Source organism: Vanellus vanellus (assembly GCF_965231255.1).
Source record: "Vanellus vanellus genome assembly, chromosome: 19".
Taxonomy (NCBI): domain Eukaryota; kingdom Metazoa; phylum Chordata; class Aves; order Charadriiformes; family Charadriidae; genus Vanellus; species Vanellus vanellus.
Window position 1 is genome coordinate 4,167,843 of NC_138924.1, and position 23,350 is coordinate 4,191,192.

At 41.8% G+C, this 23,350-nt stretch overlaps 1 protein-coding gene across 1 annotated transcript in view; it reads left to right on the top strand.

Moving 5' to 3' along the window:
* The first annotated feature begins 3,792 nt into the window (after positions 1–3,792).
* ANKFY1 (ankyrin repeat and FYVE domain containing 1) overlaps positions 3,793–23,350 on the top strand; it is a 35,496-nt gene continuing 15,938 nt past the window's right edge. Inside the window, exons 1-12 of the mRNA XM_082492998.1 lie at positions 3,793–3,808; positions 8,947–9,139; positions 10,689–10,807; positions 13,162–13,297; positions 14,814–14,937; positions 16,494–16,643; positions 17,465–17,630; positions 19,735–19,939; positions 20,694–20,762; positions 21,494–21,693; positions 22,113–22,210; positions 22,605–22,827. Of these exons, the coding sequence (XP_082349124.1) occupies positions 3,799–3,808; positions 8,947–9,139; positions 10,689–10,807; positions 13,162–13,297; positions 14,814–14,937; positions 16,494–16,643; positions 17,465–17,630; positions 19,735–19,939; positions 20,694–20,762; positions 21,494–21,693; positions 22,113–22,210; positions 22,605–22,827 (1,693 nt within the window). The 5' untranslated portion in view covers positions 3,793–3,798. The remainder of the gene's footprint in view (positions 3,809–8,946; positions 9,140–10,688; positions 10,808–13,161; positions 13,298–14,813; positions 14,938–16,493; positions 16,644–17,464; positions 17,631–19,734; positions 19,940–20,693; positions 20,763–21,493; positions 21,694–22,112; positions 22,211–22,604; positions 22,828–23,350) is intronic.

The window sequence follows — 23,350 nt, forward strand, 5'->3', positions numbered from 1 at the left end:
TTCCAAAATATAATTTTTTCCAATAATAATGTGTCAAACTGGCTGTCTTGAGTGTCTAAATAGGAAGGGTAACTGCAGTTGGATATACAATTTACCAGAACATCTTCAACAACATAACATCAGCAAACATTTGTTGAATTTGACATACTGTATTTAATCTTGAAATAATTAAAAGGCAAACAAAACACACACCTTTCTTCCTATTCTAACCATCTTTGGCCCTTCAGTGAGCAAATACTAATCTTGGAGTATCTGATAACAAGAGTTTTTCAAGTCTACCTGAAATACCTTTCAACCAAAGAAACTTTATAAAGGAACTTGCAACTACTTGACTGTTCTCTGCTCTGTCACGGGTTTACCACAGCTTTTAACAGCACAGAGTAATGCACTAATGAATCAAGAGTTCCAGTGTTAGTAAGTCGCCTCAGAAGAAGCCGTCAGTAGTAATTTGCTAGCTGGCTGCACTTCATTTCAGGTTGCTGTGCAACACGCATGTACTAAAAGGCATATATTACAGGTTTGTTGAGGGGTGGGCTAGGGTGGAGGGAGATGGCAGTTACAGCCATATGGGACAAAAAAGCTAGTTAGTGAGTATAAGCTGACTTACAAGTGAAGGTATTGCTTCCTCCAACAGGTGTTTTAAGTAAACATAGATTTAACATCCACATGTACATATTTGTTAACTAATTATTTTGAGAAGTCATTAGTTAAATTTGCTTTTAATTGGATAGCCTGCTCATGTATGCAGGCAGATGTGTGCAGCAATTCAGAGCTCTTAGTGCCCAGACACAAGAGCTGATTTTGGTTCCCATTTGAGTGCTTGTCTAAAATTGCTTGAGAGGAGGTTTCCTGCCCACCAGCTGGCTACCCTTTTTTGCTTATCTAAGAGTTGGGACTGTGCAGAATCTCAGTGGCATGATGCCATTCTTTCTGTAAACAAAACATGGGGGGAAAAAGCTACTCTTCCCAAATCTAGCAGTGGTCTTCTTTCCCCACAGGCTGCCCTTCCTTTTCCCTTTCCACAGTATAACTAAAGAGCTGGCAGCAATTCAAGATAATCAGTCCTTGCCGCTTTCAGCAAGTTCAACAGTGTTCTCTGTTTTGTCTGCCTAAGTAACACATACAGTTCACAACTGACTCATCTGTAAACTTCACAAAATAGTTTAAAGCTTTATTTTTCTGATTTGTTCTCCAGAAGACTTGTTTGTTTGTTCTTTAAGGGGTAGGCCTGGGAATGTTAGTCTTGCGTCAGTGGTATGGAAGAACTGTTAATTCCACAGCAGTGTTGGTTCCCCTCTTTGTAAATTATTCAAATATAAACCCACTTCTGTTTGGCTTACCCAGATGGTTTGTGATTCCACATGACCCACATATTCCAAAGGAGGGAGCATTACTCCGAGATACTGTTAGGACACACAAGCTGCAGGTATGGCTAACGCCCAATGACTTAATGAAACAGGTAACTAAGGGTCTGATGCCAAATGTCCAGGTTGTAGAAAGCCTCTGGCAGGCATAGAAATGGCCTATTTAACTTTTCTGTGCTCACAGTTGGCTTTTTGTTCTTGCCCAACACGTGAAAGGGATCTGGCTATGAGGGTTACTGATATAACCAGAAATTTCTGCTTAGCGTCAAGATAGGAACATTGAAGAGATGCAGTACATACGAGTAGTACTAGAATACTTGTTGAACAATTGAGTAAACCAGCGTTCTTACTCAGTTTCACTTGTACCAGGATCTTGCATCTAGTTTGGTTTATGTAGGTTGTCAGTGTACTGGATGATTAGTTACACTTTTTCTAGTGCTCTGGAGGCTTGTAATTATGGCTGAGTTTTTGTGGTCTTTTTCCCCCCTGACACATGGTGGCCCGCTTTCCAGATAACACTGCATCACTGGGGGAAAGGCAAAGAAAAGCACTGAATTTTAATAAATATCAAAGTAGTATGGCCATCCTTATTCCTTTTTTATATTTCTCCATGCTGCCCCTTGTGCATCGGAGATCTCTGTAAAAATCAGAAGGGCTGTTCAGCTGTTCTAAAACTCTTTTCTGCTGTGATACCTAGAAGATGCTTACTGAAACTGACGATCAACAAATGGAGAGTTAATGCTGAAGTGATTATAAGCATATTTTGGTTTTTTGGTAGGCTGATGGGGAGTGGACTTTTTATTGTGCCTGTACCATCTGGTGCACTGCTCTTGGTATGGTGCCATCACAATGCAAACAGAGGAGCACCACAGTCTTTATAATTTCTGTGTTATCTTCAGAAGCATGTACGAGTCATTGCAAACCAAACCAGAAGGTGCTCGGGTTTTAAAGAGAGGCTGTAATAAGATGCCTTCCTGCTCAGGCAAATCCTCAACAAAAGATGCGATTGCTGATTCCCCACATGCAAAATATAGCAGTAGTTTGAAATCTGATCTCTGTTGTTGCTCAGAAATTCAGCTAAGACTAAAATTGATCAGGCAGTAATAACTGTTTACTCACAGTTACTCGGGATGATCAATAGCAACCAGGACACTGTGGTTTAAGTCAGCTATGTAGCAAAGATGGACACATTTGTCACTGAGCTGTGAAAAATGAGAGGGGTCACGTTTCATGATCTGTCTCAAAACTACAGTCTGTGGCTGTCTTACGTTCAGGCCTAGTTCTGGTTTTGCTGGGTTACCCAACAGGCACAGAAAACAGGAGGCAGACCAACTTTTCACAGATCGCTTAATGGTGAAGTCAGGAGAAAATCATGTCTGTAAAACAATACTGTAAATAATGTCTGCAAAAATTTGAAATTTGCTCTTCAAACAAAAAAAAAAGGCTGTTGGATCAGTGTAGAATATTTTGGTATTTCTGTTGTATCTAGGCAGGAAAGATCGTGAGCACTGAAAGCAGTCGGGGGTCAGCTATGTTGTACACAGGGCTTCAGAACGTGATCTTGTCACCGTCCCTCGGTCATCGCCTGTCCCCACTCCCGGCCGCAGGCTTTGCCCGCCGGGCACAGACCCAGGGCTGCTGACGCGGACACAAAAGCGATACGTGCAGGAACTGGAGCGACGATGACACGAGTAACAGCTGTGCACTAAATAGACCCCCATCGGATTGAAAACCCGCGTTGGCACTTCCATTTGCTGTATACTGGAACCGGGCGAGCGGCAGAAGGCACGCGGTGATTCGGGCTGCGCTCACGCCAGCGCACGACGGCGGCCTTCCGTGCGGGTGGAACCAACCCCGGGGGCAGCCCCGGCCCCGGGCAGGTGTCCCCTACTCCAACCCCTTCTTCTCCGGCGTTTCCCAGCCCTCCAGCTCCGGCTATCGCCCTTCTGCTGCCAACGCGGCCATGGCGCTGCTCGACAGCCCACACGAGGCACCGGCAGGGATCCCGGGGACCGGACGCCATAGCCGAGGGCGGGCACAGACAGCCCCAGGCGGTTACAGCCAGCCGCCGGCTGCTTTTAACGCGAAACGCCTCAGGCGCAGAGCCGCAGGGCCCCGCCGCCACCGCCTCCTCCTCCGCCTTCGCCGCCTCCTCCCCCTCCTCCTCCTCCTCCTCCTGAGGGGACGGGCAGCACCGGCGGGGCGGGCCGGCTGCCAGGGGGCCGTTCCCCGGCCAAGACGGGGAGGAGCCGCCGGTATAAAGCGGCGCGGCCCGGCATGGCCCGACGTGCCCAGGACTCCCGCCGCGATCAGTAGGCGGCGGCCGCGGCTGCGGGGGGTGGCGGCAGCGTTCCGCCGCGCTCGTCTCGCTCGTCTCGCGAGAGCGCCGGACTCGGGCGGCGGCTCTCGCGAGAGCTGCGGCCCCGGACCCAACATGGCGGAAGGTAAGGGGGGGAGCCCGGGCGAAGGGCCGGGCGGGGCCGCGGCGGCCGGGCGCACGGGGAGCGCCGTCGGGCGGGATGGCTTCTCCGCTCGCAGGGGGCCGGGGGCAGCCCCCGTGTGGGGCTCCTGCTGCTCCTCTGTGTGGGACCGGCCCTGCCCGCGGCGGGTGGGGCAGGCCGCCCCTGAGGTGAATGTGAAATGGCGGGGGGGGGGCTCTGCCCTGCCCTGGCCGCGGGCTGACACCCCCCCCCCCCCCGGGGGCCTGCCATGGGCGCCTTTGCCAGTCGGGAGAGAGATTATTTTTTTGGGGGGTCGCCGTGGCTCAGGGCTGCTGAGGGTGGTGCGGAGCCCGCCAGGACATCCCGCCGACCCCCTCCCCGCGCTTGGCCGGCCGGGCGGGAGCTGCGGTGGATGGCGGCTGTCCCGGGGCTGCCGGAGTCGCTGGGCTTGGGGGAGGGCGGGGGGGCTGTGCCGTAGGCTCCTGGTCACTTGCTGCTGCGAGTCCTTTTGTTGAATTTGGGCTCTGATGAGGTCTGCAGAACTCCTGTGATGCTTTTGTTTTGCTTGGCGGCTCTCAATTACACCACTTCAAAATTAAGTTAACGGAGGTAATGGGATTTGAAACAAACAGTTGGATCTTTACAGCCCAACTCCTTTCTGCAAGACAGAAGCTTCCTCTTTTCCTCCCTGGAGGAAACTGAGTTGGCAAACTGAGCTAAAATGCCCCAAGTTACGAAGGAAATGAAGGCTCTATCTTCCAGTCTCAAAAGCACAGCCTTCAACTCCAGAAGTGCGACTCTTAGTTGGTGGTAGAATTTTAAAACCACTTGTGAAAGATTAACTAGGATGTGGCAGATGCTGATCTCCTGGCATGCAACAGTCGAGAGGATGCTGTAGTCAAGCTGGATTAATAAATCCTTAGAGTAACTCATAACTTTTTATGCTGAAATACCCCTGTTTCATATTTAGCTGACCAGTTTTAAGTGTTGGTGACCCAGTTCTGGTGGGCATTAGATGTCAAAGACTTCTTCAGGTGGTGAAACTTTCCCCACTGAGACTCTCAAGGGTCTGAGGCTCTAGTTCAGCATCTTGCTTGGCAGAAGGAATGTGCAATTGATACAAGTCCTGTTTCAGACATCTATACTTCTCAAAGATTCTTTCCTAATCAAGTAATTCTCTGATCTTCTGGCTAATGAGAGCATGTGATCATTGCGTGATCCTGCATGAACAGGAATAATAAGCTGGAGTTGTAGCTCTCCCCTCTCAACTCCTATGATATCTGGGCAGAGGGGCTCATTTTGTCCCTTCAGACAAAGTACCTATCTGCAGCAATACTTTTCTAGTTAAGAACTGATGGTATTGAAGAATCAGCTGAAAGTGAAGGCTTATTAAGGAAGGGAGCTTGTCAAACTGCTCATCTGCTCAGAAGCTGGGTGCTTTTTCCTATGAAGTGTTGCTTCTGTGTGCAGGAATCCTGAATTAGTTGATTGAAAATCCTGAATTACTGAAATGGCTAGCTACAAATTGATTGAACAGTTTATGAAGAGAAGAGCTGAGCTTCCTTTTGTAACTTCTGTAAGAGTTCTGTACCACCAATACCAGATGATACTAGGTTACACACAGGCATGGGTAAAAATTGCTGGATTAATGTTTGAGTCTAGAGCAGCAGGAAGTACACTGTAGGACTTTGGGATGGTGGTTGGGGTAAAGATCATAAGTTTGCAAAAATGAGGAAGAACAATAAAGCAGTAACTTTTACAGCCTTGGGGAGATGGGAGTCAGAGTGTGGAGCAGTGGTCGAAGGACCTGAGTTGAGGGGTAAGGAAATAATATATTTTTCTGAAATATTTCACGTGGATCCACTTAAGTAAACAAAAGCTTATCCATACTGTTCCTGTGACTGCTTTTGATGGGTGGGGTGGGCAATGTAATGGGTTCCACTGGACCCTCCCTCTAGTTTTTGGTACATGCTATCTGTCACCCTATTGCCTGTTGCCTCCCTATTTATCTCTTTGAATTCAGCTGTCTAGTTGCTCTTGAGTCCCTTCTCCTAAAAGAAAATGTCAGTAGCCTTTTCTGAAGTCTTTTTTAAAGTCTTTGGTATGGAACATAAACTTCTGCCAGTTCATGAGATGTTAGTCTATCTGCCAGAAAGATGTTAGCAAACACTGCTTGTATTTTCTTGTCTAGCCATCTGTTAACTCTACACCTGGACTGTGGGCTCAGAAAATGAGTTACTCGGTGTATGCCTCTGCTGAACTCGGGCATCCTCTTCACTAGTGCATGTGGATTGATACTTAGCCAGAGACTTACTGGTATCTTCCAGTGAGGCTGTCCTTTCAGTGCATGATGCAAGGATCTTCATTAGATGTGTGTATACATGCAGTAATTGTGCCTTATACTTGGGAGACAGTCAGGTGAATGGTCATACATAATGTGGACTGGTAGTAATATGTGCTCTGTCAAAATGTTTGCCAGCTTGAAGATACAATGGTAATTTTATATTGATTTTTAAAAAGTGATGACACTTCTCCCCCCTTCCAAAATTTACCAATTGATGGTTAATAGTAAAGCTGGAGTTGTGGTGCTACTTGTTTAAATGGAGGAGGTGCTTCTGCCTGTGATTAAACAGGTTCCACTTTTGAAGCAGCTCTTATTTTAAGCAACTCTTATTCTTTAAATGAACAGTGTACAGGGAAACGTGTTGCTTTTTTGCAGTGAATGTTGATTAACTGGATGTTAACGATTGTCTTGAATGTGCACTTGAAATGTGCTGGAAAATCAAATACTATAGTATTGTGTAGTAGCTACTAAACAACTGGTGTGCATGTTGTGTAGAATAAAAGAAACTTTCTTTACAGCTCTTGAAATTCTTACAGCAAGGAAGTATCTATTGATCCCTGTCACTGAGGTTGCAGGAAGTGTATGCTGTCAATCTGAAAACAAGATTTCTCAAAGCTTCAGTTCTTTGAGGTATTTTCACTGCCAGAAGTGATTTGTCTTGGATTGCCCTGGAAGTAGCAGTAGCAAGCTTGATTGTCAGTTATGTATAAAGCTTAAGCTACTGCCATTTGAGGATTTAAGGTAGTTCTGCATTGTGTCCTATTGACTTCGGATTAGTTTGGAGCCAGGCTGTTCTGTTACCTTCTGGTACTGACTCTTTATTCCCACCGTCACACTCTCATTGCTTCACCAGAAGATGCAGTATTTCTTCAAAATGATGTATGCTATGAGGTTCAGCAGGCAACATCTTGTTCCTAGCATTTGAATTTGTATGGCACCTGAAAAACCTCACTGTATGAATAGTGGTGATATTCATACACTTTTTTGGTGCAGTTCTCAGTGTCTTTCAGTTGTCACTCTTGGTTCCTATTAGACTTTTGCTATCCTTACTGTAACAGTAGGGCTTGCTTTGTGCCAGCCTTGACATCTTCCTTATGAATCAGTCTGGAAGAAGCAGTTGTTAGAGGCATGTCCTTCTAGTTCTGGGAACACTGAAACTGCATTTTTCTTTAGATAGAAAGAACAGAGCAGAATTTCAAACCCTCTTTGAGGGTTGGTGTGGTATTGGTAGCACAATTCTGAAGTCATAGTATATTTCAGTAGAATAAGGGAAGTGTCCCAGAGGAGATACTATCTCTTAACTTTTAAAGGAAGCTAAATAAAAGGCTGTTGAAGGAAGTACACTGCCAAACCTGCTTAAGTAGTATTAACTGAAGAGTAAAATGGGGAAAACTACCTTCTGTTTATCCATTACAGTAGTTCTTAAGTTTAAAAGACTTGCAAGGGAGCATTTGCTGCGTCAGTCTGTAGAGGAAAGACTAAATGAGGCATTCTTTCTGCAGCGGAGCTAGAGAAAGATGCTCTTCCCTGGGGACCTGTGTTGAAGCAAGGCCAAGGTCAGCTGTGCTGTTGAAGTTTTCTACAGAAGCAAGAAGAAAACACTGGTCATGAGAGCTCAGTTTCTTGTTTGTAGTAGTGACTTCCATTTAGTAAATATTTGAGAAAAATTGTTGGAACAATAAATTCCTGGCTGATAGGGAGTAATCTTGTAGGAACTTTCCCACTTAAAATCATTGGTTAGCTTCCAAATTTCTCCTCCCTGCCCCCTCTCATTTTAGGACTGGTTTTGGATTTGTACCTTATTTGGAAAATCATCTTAATGATGGGGAGAAATAATCAATTAAGCACAATGATAGCTACATACAGTTTGTGCAGCTAATTCATAAATAAGTGTTCATAAGTTGGACTGTTTTTAAGCACCTGTTCAGATGTTTCCTTCCAGCAGCGAAGCAGAGATTTTTTTTTTTTTCATATGGGTGGCCCGGGTTGAGTTCAATGCACTAACTTATCACAGCATGTTGCGGAGTGACCATTTAAGTGTGGTGGAAAAGCAGGTTCTGCGACAGGATGGAAATACTTGACCAGGCATCAGTTTCCCAGGGGCTGTTGCTGTGCTACTCCCGAATTGAAATAGCCACCGTGGACCTGACTCTGTGTAGTGATGCTGTGTCAGTGCAGTGCCTCTGATGGAGCAGTGTGTGTGTGCCAGTAGTAAGTAGTTTTATACATTTTCTGACTGGCTTTTAAAACATAGGTTCTGGGGAGAATCTGTTTTCCACTCTGGCCATTTTTTAAGGAGTTTCTTAGCTGACAGTGTGAGGAGTTCTAAACAGGTCAGTTAAGTACTCTGAGGTAGATATGGTACGTCAGCAACTGGTCCATTGCTCACTGGTGGTTGATGCCTCAGCTGTAAAATCAGACAGCATCTTAACTGAATGAATGGGTAAGAACTAAAGAGTTAGTCGTCTACCCCACCATAATTCCCACGGTCATCGAGTCCCATGGTTTTAGAAAGCTTATGGCATTCCTGACTGGACAGGATTCAGGAACTTTCTTTGTAAGTGGCTCCTATCACTCTGTTCTGATTTTTTGACATGTTTATGGCTAGCAATGATATAAAATAAAAGGTTTAATATTGGAGTGAGATCCTTGAGTATTGTAGAAGAGGAGAGACTCTTATTGTAGTGTTCTGTGATTAAACTCAATGTGTGATGTGCTTGTATGGTTAAGTTACCCTCAGATGCAAAACAAAGGTGTGCATGTTTCAACCCTGTAGTAACACTGTGTGCCTCTGCAGAAGAGGTGGCCAAGCTGGAAAAGCACCTGATGCTTCTCCGCCAGGAGTATGTAAAGCTGCAGAAGAAGCTAGCTGATACAGAAAGGAGATGCAATCTTCTGGCTGCCCAGGCTAACCAAGACAATGCCAGTGACACCTTCATCAGTCGACTTCTTGCCATTGTAGCTGAACTCTATCAGCAGGAGCAGTACAGGTAAGAAATTCCCCTATGGGGAATTCCAGAGGGGCATTACAGGAACCTTTGACTTCATTGACTGCAATAGGTACCTAGTCTTTCTCTACTGCCTGGTTTGAATAGGGTCCTCAGTTGCAGTTGGAAGAGCATGCTAAGATCAGGTAGCATACTGAATCAAGAGCTCTAAATAGTTCATCTCTGAGACTAACGTTTAAGACAAGTTTAAAGAAAACTGACCACTTTCACTGTCAACAGCAAAGTTCCCTTTGAACAGAAGTAATTTTAAACTGATCTATGTGTAGTTGAAGGATTAATAACATTATGTATCTTCTACCAACTGGAAAGCTCTCCTTTCTTGAAAGGATATGTCCTTGGAACCAGTCCTGTACTCCTGGTGTGTGTGAAGAAGCCTGATTAAATTCACTTGTCTGGTTATATGATGTAACAGGTCTCAGATAGTGATATATGTGACTTAGTGGTATAAATGATGTTGTATCTTTGAATTTCAACACAAAATCATGTTTAATGGTTTCTTTTCCATAGACACATTAAGAATAACCTTCAATACTCTAGATCCCTTAAGCATCATTGTACTTTCAGAACTAAATCAGTTATCAATTTTTCCGCTATTACTGAAAGCGATGCCAATATAGTAAAGGAGTTCAGTCATTTGGGGGGGGGGGGGGGGGGGGGGAAGGGAATGTAGCTTTGATTAAAATTTCCTTCCCCTAACATCTCTTCATGAGCCTCCCTGAGAAAATGCTCTGTGCCTGATAAGAACTTACTATAGCATGCTGGATAAAAGATTCATTAGGTAGCGTATTTCAAAAGAGCTGTATCACTTCAATTCTGTTCAGCTTTTCAGTTTTGATGGTATAGAACAGTGGTTGAGTTATAAAAGGAGAAAGGATCCAAGTCCTAAACCAAGTTTTGTTAAGTAACATTTCTGTATTTTGCACTTTAGTTTATAGCAGTGCTTTGATTTAGAAAATGGTCTGGAAAATACACCTACATGGTCAGAACATCTACAAGCTATGGGATTTTAAAATAACAGGGCGGGTACTTTCTAACTACAAAGTATAACCTGGTGTTAAAGAGGTCAGAATGAAATCAAAGTGTTCCTGACAGCTGGTCTCCTGGGAACTGGGGATTCTTGGAGTCTGCCTTGTACTCAGACTACTGTCAAACATCATTTGTTCTCTTACTAGTCTTTCCTGAAACCATTGGTGCTTAGCTGACCATATTAGTATGGACACTGCAACATAAATATTTAACCTCAAGATTGCTGGATTTTCCTGTCTTCTACAATAGTTCCCTTGGAATTTATGTTGAAATGGTTAAGAAAAACCCCAAACACTTTAAATGTTAATGCCTCATTGCATTTCTCCCTAGAAAAATAACAATTGTGTTATTTGGCAGCATGTTCCATTTAACCAACAACTTGAACCTAAATGTGGATACCAGGGTATAGATACTATGGAGGTGCTGAATCCATACTTACCTAAGCACAGGGGAAGCCTGCATTATACATGTATATGCTTTTTTTTTTTTTTTTCCTTCTTACCAGTGATCTGAAGATAAAGGTTGGGGAGAAGCACATCAGTGCTCACAAATTTGTCTTGGCGGCACGCAGTGATGCTTGGAGTCTTGCCAACCTTGCCTCAACAGAGGAGCTGGATCTGTCAGGTCAGTCAGTACTTAGCAGTATGATGCTTAGACTGTCTTTAGGATGACTTGTGAAAGGGCCTGTTGGGAGAAGGTTCTATATCTACCTTTTGGACCACTATGGTCCACAAAGTGGTGCTTAATCCAAATGGAGCTCTGCCTCTGAAACTTGGTAGTACCCTTGTGAACTTGGTGCTAGTGCTAGTTAAATCAATAACCTACCTTCTTTCTCTTTAACGAACAGGGGTTAAGGATGGTGGCCTGTTTGTCTTTTCTAGAGTCAACTAAACCTAATGAAAAACAAATCTATGTGGAGGAGCTTGACTTCTTCCTTTCTAAGGACAGGGCTTTTTGAGGTAGTGTGCATAATTTCTCTGAAGTGTGTCATAGAAATACCTTGCTTCTTGTTAACGTAGTGTGTGTGGGAAATGAATACAAATACTGATGTGTTATTAAAGTTATTTGCTTTTGCATTTCGATACCTTTGCAAAATAGGTGGGGAAGAGAAGTTTTCTAAAAGACAGCCTTCTACAAGACAGTGTTTTGTCTTCCTGTAGCGATTTCTTGTGTGTGCTTACACTGGGCAGTATTTCTGCAGATTGAAATTCTTGATAGACTTTTCTTCTGTACTTACAATGTACAAGAGTCTTCTACAATTAATTTGTGAGTAATAAAAACAGGCATGAAGTTAAGCAGGTTTGCTGGCTGGCATGTTGAATATTAAGCGTTGGCTTCACTTTCTGCACTTAATATTACCATGAATTGTAAGTGCAGACAAACTGGAAAGAAGCAAGTCACAGCAAGCTAGTTTTAAGAGATGGCATAGGCTTTCTTGCATAAGGATTTATGGATCTTTCTGCAGCCACAAGAAAACAGATGCCAAGGATTCTTTTTAAATTGAGCACTATGCTAACAGAAGATTATTACCAAAAAACTCTTATCTTAATTGTTGCAAATGGCAGTCCATAGCATTTCTAGCTCCACATGTAATCTAGTCTGAGAATCTTAAATGTAACTGGTCCTGTATGTTTAACAATGCAAACACATCCTATTATAGAATGATGCTTAAAATAAGTGGTAGTAAATGATAATTTCCACTGTGCAAAATGGATTATTTTTTTTAGAAAGTTTGATAAGTGGCTCAAGGATTAGGTTGTAAAATAGTTGTAGCAAGCAACAAGCTGTTCCCTAAAAACTGTCATGGTTTTCTTAAGAACTTGCAAGTTAAGATTACCCAAATCCTAATTTCAAAATACAGGCAGCATTTCAAATTGAGTGTTTTCAGAGTTCGTGTGATCTGCAGAATTTTCTACTCTTTAAGAAGATTCTCTTGTTGTGAGGGAGACAATGAACTCTTATCTCTGCCAAGGCAGAGCTGATATTGCAGCCTAAGTAGTTTCCTGATTACTTCAGCAAAAGATTCTTGCCTTACTAAACCCTCCTGTTTCTTAGGAAGCAGTCTACATGCTATCCCAAGTACTGTTGGGTACTCTGCAGGTAGTGTGGGACAACCCTCCATGTAAAGGATACATGTTTTAGGATGGGTATTTTGGTGTCTTAAACATGTATGTTTTTGTTTTAAAACCAAAACAGCTTAAAGGGCTAGTGTTGGTTTTTTTTTTCTACTTGAATGGTGCTTTTGTTGTGATTGGTCTGATCTTACTTTGTGGAGCAATTCTCATCTACAACCTTGTAAGTAGGATTGTCACTGTACTGCTGACTAGGTGACAAAGGTCCCTGACCATTGGGCTTGTGTATTTCACTGTGATGTAGGTTTCTATTTTCCTTGCTGTATAAAAACATCAGGCTGTGATCAGTGTTGTAAACACCTGAAATCTAAACAGCTTCTTAAACTGACTCTTCTGCATCTTTCCTAGAAATGATTTCCAGCAGTTTTAAGTACTTTGTAGTCATTACCAAGATGTAAGAACCTTTACTGGAATGCAATAGTTCATAACATATGGCTATATCAAAGGGGGGGATTCTTAAATTGAAAAGGGGATTTGTTTGTCAAATGTAGATGTGGATTTAGCCATATGTGAGGGACCAGAGACTTTAAAGGGGCATCACTGGCCCCTAAATATGCAATATTTGCATAGCAGGTAGGAGATGTTGTAGGGCTCACTGCATTCTGCAGTGTTCCAATGGGGGGGAAAAAAGTCTTCTTGCTTGGTGCCAGCATTGTTACTAGTTTCAGCTTCTGACCAGTTTTGCCTCCCATTTTGACATTTTGATTGAAGTAAAGCAGTACAGTTTCAACAAGGCTATTTTTTCTTTATAGTAGCTGTGACTTTAACAGTCAGAGGTATAGTGACTACTTGAATAGACGATTGTTCTTTGGGTATTTTATTAATCTCTGTTGCTCCCTGTACCAGATGCTGACCCAGAGGTAACCATGGCAATGCTGAGGTGGATCTACACAGATGAACTTGAGCTAAGAGAAGATGATATCTTCTTGACAGAGCTCATGAAACTCGCTAATAAATTTCAGCTCCAGCTGCTTAGGGAAAGGTGAGTCTTGGTAAATACAGTGAATCTTCTTGAACTCTTCAACCTTGTTTGAACAGAAATAAGATGATAGCTGCTGGCAGTTGGATCAAATTTTGCTTTTTTAAAGTCTTGAGGTTTTCAGTAATACAACATAACATTCAGTTGATCACAGGAAATGATGCCTTGTTCTACAGTTAAACTGTAGCATTTTTTTCTCATAGCTTTTATGTTTACTTTCCAGTGCCTCTCCCAGTCAAACTAATAACCCTAATTTGACATTAAGAGGAAGTAGAGATCAGTATGTTAGTAACAAGCTCTGGAGAGTTGCAAGGAAGGAATTGTTAAAGACAATGCTAGGAAGAGTCAAGGGCAAGTAGCTTGCAGTGAAAATACTACAGGTGAAAACTTCTTGACTTAAATAGCTGTTCTGTGCATCTTGGTGGCAACTTTTCTTCATAAAGAAGGTTAATGTAACAGTAAATGTTTTGCCATTTTGGGGTGATTATGATTAACACCATTCTCGTAGGGGCTAGGTTGTTATCTTGAGTGTATAGAGTGCTGTAAATAACCATTTAGAGTTAGTGAGCAGCCTGAATGTACAAATTGAAACCTCATCAAATTTTGTACACCTTTGAAGCCTTGAATTTAGTCAAAGATAAAGTACCCTTTTGTCCAAGGGGTGCCAGGGCTGTAATAGCATACAGCACTCTGATTTAACTGTGACTCAACATGAAGCAAACTAAATTGCTGTCAAATCTTCTGACCAAAGAGGTCAACATCTGTAAGGCCAGTGCTAAAACTGCCTTCAAGCATTGTACCAGTCAGAATTGCCTTCATGTTGCATTATCTACACATTTCTCACTCTTGTCTGTTCATGGTAGTCTAGTGACAAGTCTGCATACAGTATGCTACTAGTAATTATTAGATGTCTTGGTAGGTACCTGTACCTGGAGACAAGTATTTCCATTTTTTTATCTTAATATCTGCTTGGAGATCACTGGCATGTTTAACTTCATTTTGAGGTACTTGAGTTTTCTTCCCATCAACTTAAACTAATAGCTTCACACCTATAAAGATTTATTGGATCTGCTGTTATTGTTTATCCCGTCTCTTTATGAATAAAATAGCTGTACTTGGCATGCATCTTCCTAGCTTTTGCACAAAAACTGCTTGTGATCACTCTAGTACTTGTAGAGATAGGCATCCTCCGTACTTCATAACAGTGAAGGAACTGCAGTTTGTTCCCTTGGGAGAACTAGGATGTCTGTCTTCACTTGCCTGCTCCTGCAGTATGTGATATTTCATGGGACTTTAGCTTAGATTTTGCTTTAATAGGAGTCTGCTATTACGGAAGCTGTCTTACAGGGCTTCTGATTAAAGTATGTTTATGCTGTGTAGCCTTACAGTAAAGCAAGGCCAAGCCCTTTTCGAGTGGCATCTAGGAAAAACAGTAGATGGGACCCTGTTACAGCATGGGCGAGTGATGACAGTAAAGCTGTTTCCTGATTACTGAAGACCAGCTTTTCTATTTTGACAGATGTGAAAAAGGAGTTATGTCACTAGTTAATGTCAGGAACTGCATTCGTTTCTATCAGACTGCTGAGGAGCTGAATGCTAGCACTCTTCTGAACTATTGTGCTGAGATAATTGCAAGTCACTGGGTAAGTACTGTCAGAAGGAAGCGAGAGGAAAAATCTTTGTAGAGTATAAGAGCTTAATCAGTAGAATTTTGCTTAACTTGCTGTACTGTCTGACCTCAGGAGTATCTCTTGGTTTGCCAGCATTCGAGCATTCCAGTTGGGATGGGGATTACATGGATTCCTGATAACTTTCAGTGACTAAGGTGACCTATTATGCTGACCCTTATATGTTTGCAAGGAGCAACAGTGTTGATAAAAAGCTGTCAAATCAGCCTGCCCTGCCCTGGGTGTGAGTGAAGGGGCTGCTTATGAGGCAGCAGTGACTTTTCTCCTCCCATCTGTCTCAGTTATCTTTATAATATGTGCTTTTGACACTGTTATTTGGTATTCTCTACAGTACTAATTCATAATTATGTGTTTGAAACAAAGCATGTTAAATGGCTCCTTTTCTAAGATTATTTTTTTTGTTGTTGTTGTCTTTGGAGGTCATCTCCATTGTCTGTCTTGGTGTGAATGTCTTGACTGGGGGCAAGTTGCTCATAGCCTGGAGACTTCTTCTGTTCATTGGAAATGCTTCACTATAGAAAGCATCTTACTTTCCTAAACATGGGCCAAACCAGAGGGACTGTATTCTAATAAGCAAGACGGTTGGTTATCAAATCTGGACTCTGAACTGTTTAGAAGTTCATCCATAGTTGGTTTCTGTCTATACAGATCACAAATCCAAGGCCTGCTTTTACTTCTAAAAATAATCCAGGGAAGAGTTTATCGTCTGTAATGGAGGGAGTGGCAAGGAGTCATGCAACCGACTTGGAAGTTCCACTTGCTCTGATCTGTTATTTTGAGGAAAGTTTTATTTTGAGGAAACTGAGTACTGGAATAGCCTTTAAAATAAGACTTGTCAGCAGCAGACTAGTGCATGAGGTTTTAGGTTATTCTAAATCTAAAATGCATCATCCAGATGTGGAAGTTTCTTTATTTGGCTAATGCCAAAGCAGAGAGGAGTGCTTTGATCTGTGAATATATAAGAAAGATTCTTGTATCTGAACCTGCAGGTCAGCTGTTTTAACTCTTTCCCGCTTCTGACCCTAACTGTTGACACTGTATTCTACCTTGAAATGAGTTTGTTCTTGTCTAGTCAATTGAGCACTAACTCAAACCTAAGGTCTTCATACTTCTAAGTTTCTGTTTGCTTTTATTCAGAGTTTTTCAAAGTTCTGTGGAGTCTTCAATAGTTGTAGGCCTTTTTGTCAGAAAACACTAATCTGTGATTTAAGTCCAGATAGAGAATTAGTTTAGAGACTAGATGTTCATCTACTGTAGTGTCTGGTGAAATGCTAGTTTTCTATGCCTGTAGACAAAAGGGAAGAAAAATTTCACTAACTGATCTTGAAACTAAATTGTAAGATGTAAAACTTCCTGAGTGTTCCTGTCTTGGGTTGTTCCTGCTTGTTGTGATGTTATCAAAATGGAGCTTTTAACTGAACTTGTTTTGTGAACTTCATGATTAAATTGTGCAATGCCTTGTTTATAAATAAAACAGGAATATTGCTTACATTTTTTTTTATTGCTTCTAGGATGACTTGCGTAAAGAAGACTTCAGTAGCATGAGTGCTCAGTTATTGTATAAAATGTTCAAGTCAAAGACAGAATATCCTTTGCATAAGGCTATTAAAGTTGAGAGAGAAGATGTAGTCTTTTTGTATCTTATTGAAATGGATTCACAGGTATAGTGAGACTGACTTCATCTGTCTTTCTAGAATTTGGTGTTTCAAATAACTGGCAGTCTGAATCTTGTTATTGACTTTTTTTGTTAGAAATCCTTATTTGCATGTTTATCGTTACCATAGCTACTTCTGTGTACGTAATGGAGGCCTAACAGTAAAGGCTCAGGAGACATGATTTGTAACACTCCTTTAAAAAAAAAAAAAAAGGCTTGCATACAACTGATTAGATAGAATAAAATTTCCATACTTGATACTGCTATGCACATTTAAAGCTGAATGGTAAAATAGTCAACTTTGCTGCTTCATGGCAGTTCTGTAAGCATCACTTCTTTAAAAATTTCTTCTTCAGTTGAATGTTTGAAGTAACAGGTATTCTGTTTGGATAGACCCTCTAAACAACTAGCAAATAAGTTTTTCCCCCAACAAGGGGGACAGAAGGATTATTCAAGTATTGGGACTGTAGCAGTACTTGGCACTCTTACCTCAAATCCCAATCAGATTGGCAACTATCTTAAAGGAATAATTGAATAATTCTTCCTAGTACTATGTTGAATATGCTAGTCTAGGTTCCTGTGAGTTAAACAAGGCTTGCAAACAGAACTCCTGTTTTCTTGTTGAACAGCCCTCTGGGTGGACTTGCATGTGGTGATGCTAGTCTTCTGATTGTTTTCCTGTATGAGATGCACTTACCTAAATGCAACACTAGCATTTTGTATTAGAGCTGAAGGTCTAATATTGTGGTAGTTGGAACAGGCTGTTGAAACATTATGTTGGGCTAGTGAGCATACCTCTAACATTAATTGACTGAATGTGTGTTGTAGCTCCCTGGGAAGCTCAATGAATTGGATCACAATGGCGATCTTGCTTTGGATCTAGCCCTCGCCCAAAGATTGGAGAGTATTGCAACTACATTGGTCAACTACAAGGCTGATGTAGATAGGGCAGACAAGAGAGGCTGGAGTCTACTACATAAAGCCATCCAAAGAGGTAAGAAATAGGATATGAAGCCTTGTTAACTTGCACTTGTTCCCAGAGTGGAATATATATTCCAAAGCTTATTCCTGTGTCACTTTAGTTGATACTTCAGCTAGAAAATTGTAGTCAAGGGTGAACTTTGTCGTGTTTCTTTTTTTAAACTTAAAACCAAACAAACTCTTATTTGGGATCTGAAAGCTTGCCTGCTGGCTGGTGAACTAAACTTATGCTACATGACATCCAGAAGCAATCTAGTAGGGTACTGTCTGCTAGAGGGAGAAATGTAGGGAGATACTGAGAATATTCTAATTTGACAACACAATGTCTTTCTGACAAACACTTGAATCAAGCATGACAGCCTAGTCACAAATAAAGATGAAGCCTTTTTTTAGACCTGGGTTGAATGCAGTGTATGCTTCTTTGTGATTATGGTTAACAGCAAGGGTCCTTGCTACTGGACAGTTTTAGCGGAGGAAAAACTGACTGGAAGAAGATGAGGAGCAAGTGGAGGAGCTTCTGTGGCTGTCTGAATATCTTCAAAGCTCTGGTGAATAGTAGCATAGTTCTCAGGGTGGAGTCTGAGTACGACTGCATGATTATCCTGAGCTGTTCTCCACCTTAGAGTATAAAATGAATCTTATGAGAACTGGAGCACAGCAGGACCTGGTTGCTGTGGCCACAGTACTTTGAAGGCTTTGGAACAGCAGCATCTTGGCCTATGGTCAAAGTCTGGTAAAAATCTGTAGTGAATACCTCATGCTAGTAGTTGCCTGCAATGCTATTTTTGGCAGCTCTGTTTGTTCCAGAAAGCTAAGCACAACAGGAACCTTACCTGTGATGGGACCTTATGGGTATTGTAGTATTATAAATTAAAAGCATAATTTTATTTTTAACAGCAAACTCTTCGGACTCTTAGAAGTAGCTTAAGTTTTGTGAGCTCAAAATAAAGCTCCCAGCTTCTTCCTTTAACCTCCTACATATCTAAACAGGGTAATGCTGGTGTCTGATCCTGTGAATGAAACTTCAGCAGCAGGCGTAGGAGACCTTCTAGGCATAGGTCAGTGTTGTGATGGTTGCAGCCCTATAAAACACTAGAAAGATTGCAGCAGGCTGCTCTTAATACTAGCATTTGTCCTCTAGTTTTAATGTCTGCTTCCAGTCTAAGCTAGAGCTCTGAGAATGAATGCTTGCTTTTCAGTAACCAAAGCTTCAGTGAATTAATCAATGTTAACAATCACATGTTCTGGAAATGGAGCTAAAGCGAATTGTCTGAACTTGCCACATGATTATTTCGTATGATCACTGGAGTGTGGGGAAATGTCAGATATGGAAATCAGAAAATGGGATTTTGTTTTTTGCTGGTAGAGGTAAAGGTGTATAGTTGTCTTTGTTCTCCAGTCTTGCACTCAGGACAAGCAACTTGTGAAGATGTCTATTCAAAATAATCTTTGGAGTAAGGGGGAATTAGTATTATCCTGAAGTCTTTCTCTGCATCTTGGTGTTTTAAGTCCAAGGTTTCATATACTGAAGTGGGCTTAAGTTCCAACTTCTGAGGAGCTCTGAAGAGGGAGTTCTTAAGAATGCCATGCATGGTGGGTCCTAACTAAGCCCTTACCCTGTATGTAATGGGGCCTAAACTTTCAAGACAAAGGCTGTGTTACTGCTTGTTCATGTAGCAAGACTGAACAGATGATGACTAACTTCCACTACACACTTCTGATGGCCTGGAACAGTACTTTTTGTTCAAAGCTTACTTATGTGTTTAGTCTCTCACAATTTGTCCAATTGTGCATTAAAGCAGCAATGGATTTATCTTGATAGAGGAACTAGCAAACTCAGTATCACAATAACAAGTAAACTAGTGTGTGAACTTAAGTCACATGTAACCTCTGGGCCAAACACTTTCCAAGGTGTTATGAAATATTTTAATCCTGACTTTGCAGTGAAGTGTTGTTGAAGTTGCCTGTTGCTAGGGCATTCTAAGAGCAGACACTTATATGGGAATGACTGGATAGTATGGAGGGAAATTATGTGTATCTGTTTTCTGAACATGCATAAATTATGTAGGGCATATAAAGTATATATCCATAAATAACTTTGTTTGTTTCACAAAAAGGAGACAGATTTGCAGCAAACTTTCTCATTAAAAATGGTGCCCGTGTGAATGCTGCTACACTGGGAGATCAGGAGACACCTCTGCACCTTGTGGCATCATACAGCCCCAAGAAGCATTTGCCAGATGTCATGGCAGAGATGGCACAGATAGCGGAGTCCCTCTTACAGGCAGGAGCCAATCCAAATATGCAAGACAACAAAGGAAGGTAAATACTGGGTGAAGTCAAGTCTGCTGCTGGTTTAACAGATAATACTGTAGTGATTAGATATAGCCTGCTAAGAACCTTCTCAAATCTGTCAGCAAAGCACAGGTGATACTGGAAGCAGGAAGGGTGAATTCATTAATTCAGTTTGAGACCTGTGGGTAGCACTTAAAACAGAAAGCTTTGCAGGGTGAATGATACCCTGTCATGACCAATTACACATAGCCCAGCTGTAGAAAGCTGGGATGAGTTGATTGTGTTAAAACACATGGCACACAATTTGCCTCTATTGAATCACTGAACAGCAAAGCAAGCTAGCTAAGATGACAACAGTATTCCTGAAAAGTACTTCTCTTTGAAGCTGTCAGTGAAACTGAAATTATCTCAGAGCCGGTAGCTGCAGTGTGTTTATCTGAAGTGTAGGGCCTGTAACTGCTTTACAAGTGAAGTTGGGCTGGCAAACAAGTGTGTTAAATGATACAGAAGACTTAAAGTATATCAGCTACTCAATTCTGATAGGTCAAGCTCTTGTGCTTTTTCCTTGAAGGCTAGCTCTTACATTAGTGTAGAGAATTGCTTGCTACTAAATTAATTGGAGTCATGTGCATGAAAAAGGAGATTGTGCTTTCTTTCAAGATGTGCTTGTGCCCTTCTGAAAGCAGAGGCAAAAGTTAACCCCATAAATCTGGTGGTGACTGTGGACAAAATCTTGTCTCTCACTTATAACTAATCTAACTGTACTCTGCTCCAATTACAGGACCCCATTGCATGTGTCAATTTTGGTCAGGAACGAGCCTGTGTTCAGTCAGCTTCTCCAGTGCAAACAGTAAGTCACTTAAATATAAAAGACACTGAGGTTACCTTGTACTGTGATGAAAACTGGTTTAACAACTCTTCTGTGCCTTTTTTGCCTTATAATAAGGCTAGCAATAGGTTTGGGATGCAAAGGTGTAAAGGCTTTGCATAACTTAAGGTGCTAGTACAATGCCAGAAGCCAAGTAAGTTTTCCTCCTACTGTAAAGACGAAGCAAATGGCATCTCTGTGTTTTTCAAAGAGGGCTAAGTGAAATAATGTAGCAATAACTTCATTTGTAGTGGAGCTAAAAGGAGTAATAAGACTCTTAAAATGTCTGAATATGTTCTTGAGTTCAACTTGAGTGCTGCTTAAAGCTAATGCAAATGACTTCTTAGGTGATGAAGCAGAATACTTCATTTGACTCAATTTCTTTGTAGTTGAATTTGCAACTGTACACAGTTTACTCAAATACAAGAGGATTTACTTCTGTTACACTTAGTGGGAACCCAAATCTACCAGGGCCATGCTTCTCTTACGAGCAATGAGCTTAAATCTGGTAGCCACTAAAAGGTGTTTTGCCTGTTTTGGAGTATTCACAAATTCTCTGAAGTAACTGGAGCTACAGTAGGCTTCTTGGCAAGCAAAAGTTGTCAGTGAGGTATTAGATGAACTGGTACAGCTGTTCAGACACTTGAAACTTAAGCTGCATTGGGGACCACTTTTAAAGGTATAAATTGGGGAACGTTAATTCTTATTTTTAGACTAGACTTGGAGCTGAAGGATCATGAAGGAAGCACAGCTCTGTGGCTTGCAGTTCAGTATATCACTGTATCGTCTGATCAGTCTGTAAACCCTTTTGAGGATGCCCCTGTTGTAAATGGAACCTCATTTGATGAGAACAGTTTTGCAGCAAGGTTGATCCAACGAGGCAGCAATACAGATGCTCCAGACACAGTAACAGGTAAAACAGAGGTTTGTATTTCTGTGTAGGTGGAAGGCTTGTAAGTTAACTGCTTAATGCTAACTGTACTCTGAGGAACTGAATGAGGTTTCAATGGCATTTGCTGCATAATAAATTGTAGGTGGTAGTAGCTTTACCCAGAGCTGGAACACTTAACAGGTCCCAAGCTGAGCTTGACTTGCAGGAAGTGACAGAAAATTTGGACTCCCTGCCAGATCCTAACATCCTCTTTACAGTTTCAATATGTGTAATTGGTAAATGGTCATGTACATGACGGTCCAGCATTGCAATGGTAGGATTTTCCTTGTTGGCTTCAAATTTCAATGTTGTAAGGTAGTGGCAAAGGTGCTAGCACACTTGTTAGTATCAAAGTGTGCTTGGAATAGTGCTCTAACAGCGTTCTCGTTTTTTTTCATTAGGTAACTGCTTGCTTCAGAGGGCAGCTGGTGCAGGAAATGAGGCAGCTTCTCTCTTCCTAGCAACTCATGGAGCAAAAGTCAACCACCAAAATAAATGGGTAAAAGCAGAAAGTTAGACTATAGTCTGAAAGTTTCCTTATTTCTCCTCAGAAATGAGCTCTTGTTGCTAACCATAGCATAAAGCAAATTGGAACACCTGCTGAGCCTTTTGCATGTTTTCAGATATTTACTAGTGATCAGACAACTGTTGTGTTCTCATAGCATTGTTCTTGCAGCATCGCTAGTTGTTAACACACTTAACACTTCCCTCAGTGCCTGTTGTAATGAAGTCCTTAATATAGGCTAACTCATCTAATTTGAAAGTCCTAAAGAGCTTCAACTACTAGCACACAAGCTCTTCACACCAATTCTTGTGGGCATAGCTGTTTAAAAGCTACTTATCTTCTGGGTTTCATGTCTCAAGCTGTTAACCTACTCCTCTGTTTATTAAAGGGAGAAACACCACTGCATACAGCCTGTAGGCATGGCCTAGCAAACCTGACAGCAGAACTTCTACAACAAGGAGCCAATCCAAACATCCAGACGGCAGAAGCAGTGCTTGGTCAGAAGGATGCATCTTCTCCAACAGCAGAGAATGTTTATCTGCAAACTCCCCTTCACATGGCAATTGCTTACAATCACCCAGATGTGGTGTCAGTCATCCTGGAACAAAAAGGTAGGGTTTTTTCTGGTTCAGACTGTATTAATGCTGTAGTGGATTGGTGTGTCAAGATGGCATCTGAACTGTGTTTTGACAAACTACTAACAAAGCATGTAATGCTAGTATTGTAGTTGAGTTGAAACTTGAGTACTGAAATGCTAGCAGATAACGGTTTATGAAATGCTAAGTCGCATTTAGAGGGAGTAGGTGAATTGGGGAGAATATTCTCCATCCCAGGGAGGTGAGGAGGAGCGATGCTGCCACCATCTTGCAGTACAGCCTCCAGTCTTCATTCTCAGAACTTTGTATACATGACTGTGTTAGGAAATGGAGGTAGAAAGGGGGTAGGTTGAGCCTCTTAGCTAGAAAGTTGAATGTGTTTTAGTGTCAGTATTAAGATTAGGCAGTAGTGGCAATACTACCTGAATCCTAAGCAGTGTCACATCTGGGAAACTGAAGGTATCTTGTTCAGATCTTTCAAACTGATAGCCAAAGGAACTACTTCAAAATGTAACATTGCTACTCCTGTGGCTTTAAA